At 39.1% G+C, this 11,782-nt stretch overlaps 1 protein-coding gene across 1 annotated transcript; it reads left to right on the forward strand.

The window, feature by feature from the left end:
* The first annotated feature begins 42 nt into the window (after positions 1-42).
* LOC122139621 (protein FAM193B-like) lies at positions 43-11,176 on the forward strand. Its single transcript, XM_042738110.1, has 10 exons — positions 43-493; positions 2,391-2,666; positions 4,467-4,650; positions 5,012-5,227; positions 6,336-6,744; positions 6,833-7,019; positions 7,564-7,797; positions 8,403-9,426; positions 9,531-9,606; positions 10,734-11,176. The coding sequence occupies exons 1-10, from the start codon at positions 338-340 to the stop codon at positions 10,828-10,830; spliced, it is 2,859 nt and encodes a 952-aa protein (XP_042594044.1). The 5' UTR covers positions 43-337; the 3' UTR covers positions 10,831-11,176.
* Positions 11,177-11,782: the final 606 nt, after the last annotated feature.

Below are 11,782 nucleotides of genomic sequence, written 5' to 3' on the forward strand. Positions count from 1 at the left end.
TGATGTATTAAAGCTGCACGTGTTTACTATGTTGATATTTCTCTCTCAGTCCTGCGCTACTGTAGTGTGACCGACTGTACTCTGTCACCTGAAAATCCTGCCCCTATTAAACATGAAGTCCTGCTTTTTCCCAAGCCTACTGAAGCCGTTTGCCATCAGTACGTGTGACCCCTGAACCTGTTCGAGTGTGTGTGTGCGCGTGCCAGCCCTCCGCCATATTCACTGTTATCTTGCCTTGTGAAAGAACAGGAGCATTTGCGACTGCCTACAAGAACCGAAACTGTGTTTTTACACCGAACCTGGAGACCAGCCGACGGGCATAATACGGACTAAAGCGATGGCGAGGAAAAAAAGCAAGCAGCAGGGCGTCGGGGCCAAGGATTTAGTGTCGGGACAGCAGCAGTCGAAGAAGCCCGGCGATGCAGGAGCAGCAGCGGCGGCAGGCGGCGGCGCTGGCGGTGGAGGAGATGCAGGAGCGAGCAGGACCAATCAGGTAGCTAATGCTAACACGTACATCCAGCAACACACCTCCTCGAGCCGGTTCGCGCTGTTAGCGACTTGATTTTGGATGATTTTCACGGGCCCTATATCCAGGGCTCTGTTGCACGTGCAGTTATTTGTGTTTTCGCGCTTATTTTGCGTTTTGTAGCGTCTGATTAGCGATGTCCGATTCATGAACGACTCGGATCATTTTGTGAATCGGTTCACCAAATCAGTCTAAAGGATTCGTTTACGAAGCGGACTGAATCTGTCAGAACAGTTCTCGAATCAAAACAACTGACTGAGAACATTTTGTTAGGTAGAGTTAAAAGCATTTTATTTTATGAGCAAAAACCTGCTGGAAATGTGTTGACGACAAAACAAAGCAGTTTGTTTTAATGAAAAGTGTTTACTCGAACAGTGTTTTAATAAAAACGTCTTCTGAAATTTGTAAATTAAGTTTGTATTGTTTAATGTAAATTGTATTTACATTATAAATGACTTTAGAGAGGCAAATCACGTCTAAAACGAACATAACTGAGACACATGAAATTACATTAAACATGCTTATTAAAAACTTAACAAAAACAAAAAAGCTTGACATCAGTATGTGCAGATTACGCCGCTCTGGGATGCCAGGGACGACGTTATGTCGTATTTACGTCCGGACGTAAAGGAATCTCTGAATCTGTTTTTGAACCGGTTCTTTGAAACGAACTGTTCGAATGAACCGTTTCGCGGAAATGATTCCGATTTCCCATCACTACGCTTGCTCTAGAGCTGCACGGGCGGAGCAGCACTAGCTCGCTCGCCACCTATGCAAAGATATAAATAAATAAATATATTGCCTTCCAATCAGTCTAATAGCTCCAAGCAGTGCAGTACCTTACATATGAATGTCTTGTACGAGACAGATTGTATACGTATAGCTGGTTAAAGAAAGCTAAACGAAAGTATGTGAAGCACAAAGCTAACAGTGTGTTATGTTGCTGTCGTCTACTGCTGTGGCTACTAAATTATCCCTGTTGAGATCAGGCTAACGCGGTGCTACTAACCCAGCCATGGACTCTTACTTTATGTTCTGACATAACTATTACCATGTGTTTGTGCATTAAATTACTATAGAGGCATATTTACTACGTGCCAAAGCGTTGCATTATTGTCATACGGTTCAGTTCTGGTAGCCTTTCGTGGTTACCAACCTGCTAATATGACTCAAACACTCAACATGTTGCACTTCCAATGCACAAAAACATAAATAATATTTGAGCTGATGTATTTAACGTTATGATTTTGCACAGATTGGATCGTGTACAATGGAGTCTCACTGTATTTTTTTTTTTTTACAGTAGTCTTGCTTAATGTTAGATCAGCGCCATGTATAAAAATATTTGTGTTGTGATTTATGTCTGTTTTGCAATATAACAGCTCATTTGCAAACAATCGTGCTTTAATTATTGAGTTCCTGCTATAAAAAGCTTGTCCCGCTGACCAGTCAGTCATTGACTTGACAGACAGCGTCTTTGTGTAAAGGCTTGTTTTATTTACACTTGTTTCAGACAGGCTTCCAAAGCACCATAACATTATCTCTAATGATCTAGAACAAATGAAAATGAGCTTTAGACATAAGCAAGCAAATATTTATTTTGTCCGCAGTGCTCATGTCCTTGTAGAAAATGTATCGTAATATGAACAAAAATGTAATTCATGAACTCATTTACCTCCACTGGATGCCTTTTTTTAATGTTTCTACCAACCACTGAACCACTTATATCTGTGGTTCCTATGGTCTTGAATTTTTGATCTTCAGGCATTGAAAATGTATGAAAATGAATAGTTATTTTTGTCAAAAACTCTTGGTTTTTTTTTATTTTTTATTTTTTTTTTACTCATTTCCTCTCATCCCACAGTCCATGCACACCTGCTGCTTGCTGTGCCATCGGGAGTTTAAAGACTGGGGGGCGGGCCAGGTGAACGGGCTCCCCAGTCACGGCTCCAAACTGGCAGAGGCTGTACCTGCGCTCTCCCAGGCCCTGCTGAGGGAGGTTCCAGGCCGCAAGCTGGCAGACGCTGTGCCTTCGCTCTCCCAGTCGCTGTTGGGTGAGGTGCCGCTGTGGATCTGCCAGAGCTGCAGGAAGAGTGTGGAAGAGGAGGAGAGGAGAACGATTCAGGAGCAAACTGCGCAGGTAATTGCGATTAGCTCTGGGTGATTCATAGAAATTCAGATTTCATGGACTAGTGTTTATAGACACAGTCAAAATGCATTATCTTCGTGAGTAGGGATGGGCGGATCGGTCGTAAAGTATCGATACTTGCGATACTGATGTCGTATCGAATGGATCGATCCTCACATAAAAATATACATTCTAAAGTGTTTTTTTTTTTACCACTAATTTTATTTATCAAGAAATTTGGTGCATAAAATGAGCTTTAAAGTGAAAAAAATAGACTATACTAGCGAACAGTTGTGTTGGATAGAACTATTTCTCCATTCGCTGCTGACACATGGCTCAGTCACAGTGTTTGTTCAAATAGGGCTGCATTTCCCAAAAGCATCTGAAGCATAAGATGATCTTTAGAAACCATTGCCACATTTTTACATTACATATCATTGTTACTATATATATATATAAAATTAATTAAAATTAAAAATGCATAACGGTTTCCACACAAATATGAAGCAGCAAGAGCCTAATAATCAGAAATGTTTCTTGAGCGGCTATTAGAATGATTTCTGAAGGATCATGTGACACTGAAGACTGGAGTAATGATGCTGAAAATTCAGCTTTGATCACAGATGCATTTTAAATTGTATTTTAAAATATATTAAATAGAAAATAGTTATTTTAATTGTTATATTTCACAATATTGCTATTTTACTGATTATATTCTTTTAATAATTTAAATATCCGATATCAGTATCGGATCGAAAATAAAATAAGAGGTATCGCCCATCCCTGTTTATGAGTTTGGAATATGGTGAATGTTGTGTTGAATTTTGTGGAAAGAAATAAGTTGTACTTCATAATCTATAAGCTGTAGCATTTGGATTTCATTTCATTTAATACTAAATATGAAACAGAGTGGTAAACAAATCATAGTAAAACTTTACTGAAAACTGACTTCGCTTTTCTAACCATTCTCTGTAATTTGTGACTTTTAACAAACCAATATCGCAATTCGTACTGGTGGTCAAAAAACATACATTGTAAAAATGTGCGCATTACGAGAAAATACATTTCAGTTTTTCTTCTTGAAAATATCATATTTAATTCAGTGTGTTATTTTATTTTTATTTTTTGTAATTGTGAAATGTACTAAATTTACTACTTGTAATTGTGAAAATTGTTTATACATCATTTTTTTAAGAGTTAAAAAATCTTGAGATAACATCCAGAATGTTTCCAAATGCTTCATTTTATACCTAGCATTTTTTTTTTGTAAAACATTTTCTTATGCTGTCTTCCTTGAAATTAAATAGATTTGAAAAAAATGTAACATGTAAAAAATATAAAATAAATATAAAATATAAATATATTAAAGAAATGATTTTTTTTGGTTAATTAAGCATTTTAATATTTTATTATCTAATGCAATGACATTCATATATTAAGTGTGTTAAAGTAATTTTAGTTTGTAAGTTTTTTGTTGATGCAGTATCAAGTGATCTATTTTTTGGGCATATTTTTATTGGAAGATTGTAACAATGTTCATTCAGCTTTGCTGATGTTTAGTTTGCTTCCATTCTTTTATTGGATGAAGAACACCATGCCAAAATTGTGACCAAAACTGTCCTTTTTTTTAGAACAGAAAGCTTGGTATGTCATTGAAGTCAATCATGTGTACACAACACAAAAAGGACCAAAAAAAAAAAATCTGATAGCACAATTTTCCATGCACCCTGTAGATCCCTAACTGTTTCTGTAGACACGCATTTTGAGGTGTTTTCTGTGATTTGTCTAAAAGATGAATGTGTTGTTATCCAGGTGCCGCTGTCCCACTCGTCCTCGTGTAAGTCTCAGAGCTGTGGGAACGGTTATCCAGAGCATAGCTCAGTGGATTGGGACCCCAGCTCCTTCCTCTCCGCGCGCAAACTGTCTGGCCTGTGGAATTCAGCTCATTCTAACGGAGGGTCTCAATGCAACCACAGCACACCTACGCTTTCACAGAGTATGTCTCTTTTATTTCATTAGGCCTACACGGATCACTTGCTTCTGGCTGTTCAGTTGCAGCGTGATATTTTTGTAAGATGACCACTGAATTGACCGTCTCAGGCATTTGATTTCCTACATAACAGTGCTAGTTTCAGCTTTCACATCATTTCATATTTTCTTCTTTCTTCTGGGATTATGAACTTGAATCAATATGTCATGCTCATTTGTTTATTTATTTATTTGGTGTTTAGCTGTGTAATAAGTGGGATAACGTTATGATATAAGACCTGATCAAACTTTTCTTACATTCTGCCAAGTGGTTTTCTTTAACAGATGTACAAATACTAGTACAAGTTATTTATTTGTTGTCCTGATAGGCGGAACGTTGGGACCAGCTTGCCATGAGAAGAGATCCTCTCATGACGCTCCCGGGAAGGCTGCCAAAACATTCGGGACTAAAGTCTGTCCCTACAGTCATCCCGCATCCCAGAATTCTAATGCGGCTTCTCCTGGGACACTGTCTGCCTCCACTGATCTATGTAAGACCAACCCCAAGCACTTCAAGACAATGTGTCGACGACCAACTCCTCCAGGTAACAACACAATTCAGGCCGCGATATGAAATATAGGTAACACTTTATGTTAGGTTTTAATTTTTAGTTAATGCATTAGATGCATTCTGAACTAATAATGAACAACAGTTTTTTGCAGCATTTATTAATCTAGGTTAATATTCATTTATAAATACACTATTTTTAATTCATTTGCATTTATAACACATTTACTCATTTTTATTTCTACAACTTAAAATGTGAAAATGTATTGGTGTAAGTTTTTAAAAGATTTCTCTTATGCTGACCAAGGCTGCATTTATTGGATCAAAATTACAGTAAAACAACAATACGGTCATGGGGAAATAATATTGCACTTAAATATAACCGTTTTTTTATTTTCACACAAATTTAATTGAATTTTATTCCTGTGATGCAAAGCTGAATTTTCTACAGTCATTACTTCAGTCTTTAGTTTCACATGATCTTTCAGAAATCATTCTAATATGCTCATTTCATGCTCAATAAACATTTCTTATTATTATAAAATAAGTATTTTGTAACATTTTATTGCTTTACTGTCGCATTTGGTCAATTTAACGCATTCTTGCTAAGTTAAAGTACTAATTTCTTAAAAAAAAAACATGTTGTGTAATATAAGGTTCATTGTTGGTCCATGATACCTTATGCATTATCTAATGTAATTTACCACTGTGTTTAGACAGATTTACATACGGTATCAGAAGTTGTTTTTAATCTCAATGCTTCTATTGATGTTGTGTTTAGGTATAGAAGATAATAGATTAAGGGGTTGAAGTGCTTGTTCTAATTTTAGCACAGTGTCGCAGTAGAAAGACTATAGGAGATGGTGTGGGAGAATATGTATCATACAATACCTGTCAACACTCCCGTATTTCACACCCATCTCCCGCACCCCTTCCGTTTTGTTATTTCGCCCGCAAAACTCTAGTAGTGAAGTAGTAAAGTGATTTGTGCGGCCCAAACTTTGTTATATAAATGATCTCAAGGTTATTCAAAAAATTGACCATTATGACTGGTTTTGTGGTCACTAATGTGCAAACTTTAAACTAAATAGACATCGCTTAACTACTGAATAACTAAGAATTAAAACATGCAATTTTTTTTACAGGTGAGGCGTTCCACCCAAATGACCACCACCAAGCTGCAGACCTGTCAGTGCCGCCCAACAGTCCAACAGGCCTCTCATCCCAGCATTCCTCGCTGCTGCCTCCCAAACAAAACTCCAGTCAGCATGTTCACGTCAACTCCGCTAGTTCGGGGCTGCCTTCACACGCTCCCTTCTCCCCGCTGGTACCAAACATTCACACTCCCGCAGCCAAGCACTCGAGTGGGGCGGACAGTCCGGTAGCCCTACACAAGCCCAGCGCCTGCAAGAACTCCCACATTCCCGCTGTTAACACACAACACGGCAAACTCAGCAACTCGCTCATAGGATGCAGTCACCCGTGCAACGGACACAGTAACGGCAGCTCTGTAGCCTCCTCCAATGCTGGCCATTTAACGTCTGGGGCGTGCAGGTGAGCATCGAAGGATGTACACTGAGCACCGGTTGTTTTTATTGCTTAATATTTCTATGTGGTAAGTTGTGGTGTTTCGTATGAGCAGGGACCAGGCGTGTAAAGGGCACAAGATGCCCAACGGGTCATTGTGTCACGCTCCGCCCTGTGAGCTTGAAGAAGGAGATGATGAAGACAGCAGCTCGGAGCGCAGCTCTTGTGCTTCCTCCTCCAACAATCAGAAGGACGGGAAATACTGTGACTGTTGTTACTGCGAGTTCTTTGGCCACAATGCGGTACTTTTTAATTTTTTAAAGGGTTTTTGTGGGTCTTAGTTCGCCATTCCATAAATGAAAGACTTAAAAAGGTCTTAAATCTGAACAGAAAGTCTTGCAAAGTCATGCCATTAAATGTTGCATGTGCTGCTTAAAATGAATATCTTTGTCAGTGTTTTTGTCTTGTGTTCCACCAATACAAATATCTCAGAATCCTCAAATCAAGATATATTTACTTGAGATACGAAATGAAGATGTGTAGTCTGTTTTCTGAAAAACTGAACAAAATTAGGTGAGTTATTCTCAAAACAAGAATAAATATCTGTCAATAAGATATTAAAACTTGTCTAAGAAAATGGCATGATTTGTTCTTGTTTTAAAAAACTCGCTTCTTTTTAATGAATTTCCCAACAAACCAGACTTCTAATCTGATGTCATCTTTCTACTTAAACCTGCAGAAACCCTGTGCTCTAATGCCTAACGCTCCATCTTTAATCATTGTCCTAACACATTATGTTGGTTCTCTGTCTACCATAACTAAAACTCTTTGTTTTCCTCTGTACAGCCTCCGGCCGCCCCCACCAGTCGGAACTATGCTGAGATCAGGGAGAAGCTTCGGTCCAGGCTGACCCGCCGTAAAGAGGAACTTCCTCAGAGGCAGGATCTAGACCCGGCAGCACCGAGTGCCATAGACCATCGAGACGTGGATGAACTATTAGACTTCATCAACAGCACAGAGCCCAAGCCTGTCAACAGCGCCAAGGCTGCAAAACGGGCACGGCACAAACAGAAGAAAAAGGCACAGTATTTGTTTTCCAATTCAGTTTTGTGTATAAATATCTGGAAAAGAGATAATTACAGCTGCCATTATTTCTAGTTCAGTTGTTACATTGAAAGTGAAAGATCCTGAATTCTGGAAAAATAAGAAAACTGAAAAAATAAATTAAGCACCAAATCAGCATATTAGAATGCTTTCTAAAGGATCAGGTGACAATGAAGACTGGAGTAATTGCAGATGAACGTTTAGCTTTATCATAATTAATTACAGAAATATTTAAAATATATTAAAATATAAAAAAGTTTTTAGTATATTGTATTAATATTTATAGCCTGGGTTAGCATAAGAGACTAAGTGTGGGTGAGGTGACCAAAAAAAAACAGAATAGTGTGTTTAAAATATTATTTTGAATTTCTTTTACTGTTGTTAGGATTTCTACCAGGCTTCTTTTTCAATATTTTAGCTTCTATTTTAGAACCTCTGCCGCCTTTGATTTCCAGAAATAGTTTATTTTGAAGCCAGCTTGCCTTTTGGGTTCTTTATGCAAATGAAGCATTAACTCTTCCAACTTTAAAAAAAAAAAATAATAATAATATGATTGTGACTGATTTCTCAACCTTGATCAGGAGAAGGAGAGGGCTCTTCAGGGCAGTGGTGAGGCGGCCAGCAGCGAACCCCGCTCGGCATCTCCCCCCGACCCCATAGAAGATTCAACTCCAGACGGGGAAGCGAACAGACTGTTGGAGTGGCCTCAGCTGGAGCTGGAGCGAGTTAACAGTTTCCTGACCAGTCGTCTGGAGGAGATCAAAAACACCATAAAAGACTCCATCCGTGCCTCCTTCAGCATGTACGACCTCAACCTGGACGTCAACGACTTCCCGAAAAAGGCGGCGACACTGGAAGGGAACCATCTGCTGTCTCACCTCAATGGATCTTCTGATTTGCAGCAGATAGACTTGGATCTGGCGCCCCTCTCACTGAGGAACTTCAAGAGAGACCTGGATATAGTAAACGGTTGGGAGGATACCACCACTGCAGCCAAAGACATCCAGAGGCTTCACTCCACGCCAAGTCTTTCCAAGCTCATCCGTGTGCGGTCACCAGAACGAAGCCCAGCCACGGGTTCAGAGTCCATCCAGCCTGGCATCGCATCTGTCGCCAAGCCCAATGATTCGGCCCTTGAAACCAAGCCCACAACTGGAGTCGGATCCAAGACAAAGAAGGGTAAGAAACAGCAGAATCAGAGGCACCAGGAGCAGGCGACTCAGGAGCAGGTGACCAGTATAAAAACAGCAAAAACTGACACGCACAAAGCGCAGGAAACAAGGGGAGCTGATTCAGATAAAAGCACCAAAGGTGGATCCAAACAGAACCACCAGACTCAGCAGCAGGCAGACTCACAGAAAACAGGAAATAAAAGAGCAGAAGAGGTCAAAGCTTGCAAGCAGTCATCCAATGGAGCCTCAAACGGTCATCATAATACAGGGTCTAACACACAGAGGGGGAAGAACGACCTCTCGGAGGCACGGGGAAACAGGTCGGAGCATGACGTAGACACTAAAACCATCTCCAACACTTCCAGTTCACAACCGAAGGGAAAGACTAAAAATAAGAACAAAAACAAGACGGAAAAATCGAATACCGCAATCGGTAAGTGACCTTTGGCCAATATCAGTTTGGTCTGATCTTGTAGGTCTGTTGCATGAGATTAATTTACAGCTCTTCATCACTTTTTTCCCCTTTCTCCCTGATAGATGATGTGTTCCTTCCCAAAGACGTCGACCCTACGGAAATGGACGAGATTGATCGTGAGGTTGAATATTTCAAGAGGTAAAGTCCAAAACAAACCACTCTGTTAATTAATGGAATCTGACAAACATTACCATTATAATTATTATTATTGTTACAATTTTACAATTGTAATTTAAAAATACAAATATATTTTTACAAATTAATTTTACATCAGTAATAAAATAATAAAAAAAAAATATTATTTTAATAAGTATAAGATTTTGTTCCAGTGAGATTTCACTAGCTGCGTTTCCATTACAGATTTGCGCTAAACTTTTACAATATTTTATAAATGTCTATTAAAAAAAACTATTGTGAAATGGGGGCATTTCCATTAACCAGTGTTGTGACTCAAACTCAACTTTTTTCTTCTCCTGATAAGACATGGCGACAGATGTTGGTAGGCCCCTTATTAGGGCTTTCAAAAAAAAATAGAATTAGAAAATTTCAAAATGTTGCATTCAAATTTTAGGTGTGCGTTAAGGAGCCTATCCAGTTGAAGCCACTAGATGCGGTGCTGCTGCGTTGTTCAATAAAAATATTGCGGAAAAAGAAAACATCACATTCTGTGGCGCAGCTGGTATAAACACAAACATTGACTAGCGTTGCCGCAATGTGTAATGCGCTGCAGAATTGTGCAGTGTAAATAAGGTGTAATCCAAGCATTAATGGCAAGGAAAGCCCCTTGTTCTTGAGAGAGGCCATGTATGAGGTGTTTCTTGGAGGTTATAGTACATTAAACAATGATCATGTGACTTTTACGTACACCAGGAGACCTGTAAATGCGATAAAACTGTTTCTGTTGCAGTTATGCTAAATATTCCTTTTTCGAATTGCCTGAAAAACCACCTCATGCGAATGTAAAAACTTTTTTGCAATATATGGGACTTCCATTTCTGTTTCTATTGTGTGTATTTTCAATTCGCGATTTCGATTTGTGCAATGTGAAGGGTAATGGAAGCGCAGCTAATGTCAGTAGGGCTCACCAAGCGCAGATATAGAAAACAAATGATGAAGATACAATCTCCTGGCGCTCATCACTAGAAAAATATCTTAGATTTACATGGAAAAGATATTAATTGTCATTTGATCACATTACAGGTTATTCTTGGAACAAGATCTTTTTTTTTTTTTTTTTTAATTTAATCTCTCTTTTTTTTTTTTAGGTTTTGCCTTGACTCTGCTAAACAAACCCGACAGAAGGTGGCCGTGAACTGGTCCAACTTCAGCCTCAAAAAGATGCCCTCAAATGCAGCTCAGTAACAGATGGGTGATGGTAAACAGACCCCTTCCCCTCCCCTCCCAGCAAGACTGTACTGAAAACCAGTTTGGCCTTTGGTTAATGTACTTAACACCTGATGGGCCTAAGGTTTCTCCCTCTCACAGCCCTTTCTGCCTCTATGCCACGGGACCTTGATTTGACCACCAGTCATCAAACACGTTTTCATTTGACCTGTTGTTCAAGGGGGATCACACTGCATCCTGACCTCAGTCCGAGAACTAGCATCCTGTCATCGTTAAAACACATTCGGGTACTGATCTAGTGCATCTACATGCTTTATATGTCGTATGTACACAGTTGTTTTACAATAAAAATGTTTTAAATTCACAACAATGGTGAGGTTTGGCCCGTCACGCTTTTTTCAGCTGTTCATGTGTTTTAAAAGGTACTTCTACGGTTGCACCATCATGCATTTTTGCAGACTCCACTCACCCTGCAAATATACTGTAGTCTTAGAATAGATACGAAAAATGTGGGTTTTTGATAATACAAAATTCGAATTGCTGTATCATGTCTGATTGTCATAATGGAGGTAAAAAGGCAGCAAAGACTGTTGTGTTCACTGATCCGTTTTAGTTTGTAGAACTGTCCATGTGAGCTACAAAGATCCGGATAGATTATACTACACCCGTGTCATTTCACAGTCGACTTTGTGAGGCCAAGTGCAGCTGCGACAGTTTATATGCACAAAAAGTGAACCGTGCACATGGACTTTGTTGTCTTTTAGAACAATGAGAACATCTGTACCTTTGCTTACAATGTATGATGTGTGAAACTGTTTTGTTTTATTACTTTGGACATTTTCGAGAAAAGAAAAAAGGAATCAACACTAAAAAGAAACTGATTTTAAAGACCTGTATCTGTTGACTGTGTCACTTTTATACATGAAATATAAGGCTGAGCAAATGAGCTACGTTCCTTTGCATGATGCGT

Source organism: Cyprinus carpio, chromosome B14, assembly GCF_018340385.1.
Source record: "Cyprinus carpio isolate SPL01 chromosome B14, ASM1834038v1, whole genome shotgun sequence".
NCBI classification, from domain to species: domain Eukaryota; kingdom Metazoa; phylum Chordata; class Actinopteri; order Cypriniformes; family Cyprinidae; genus Cyprinus; species Cyprinus carpio.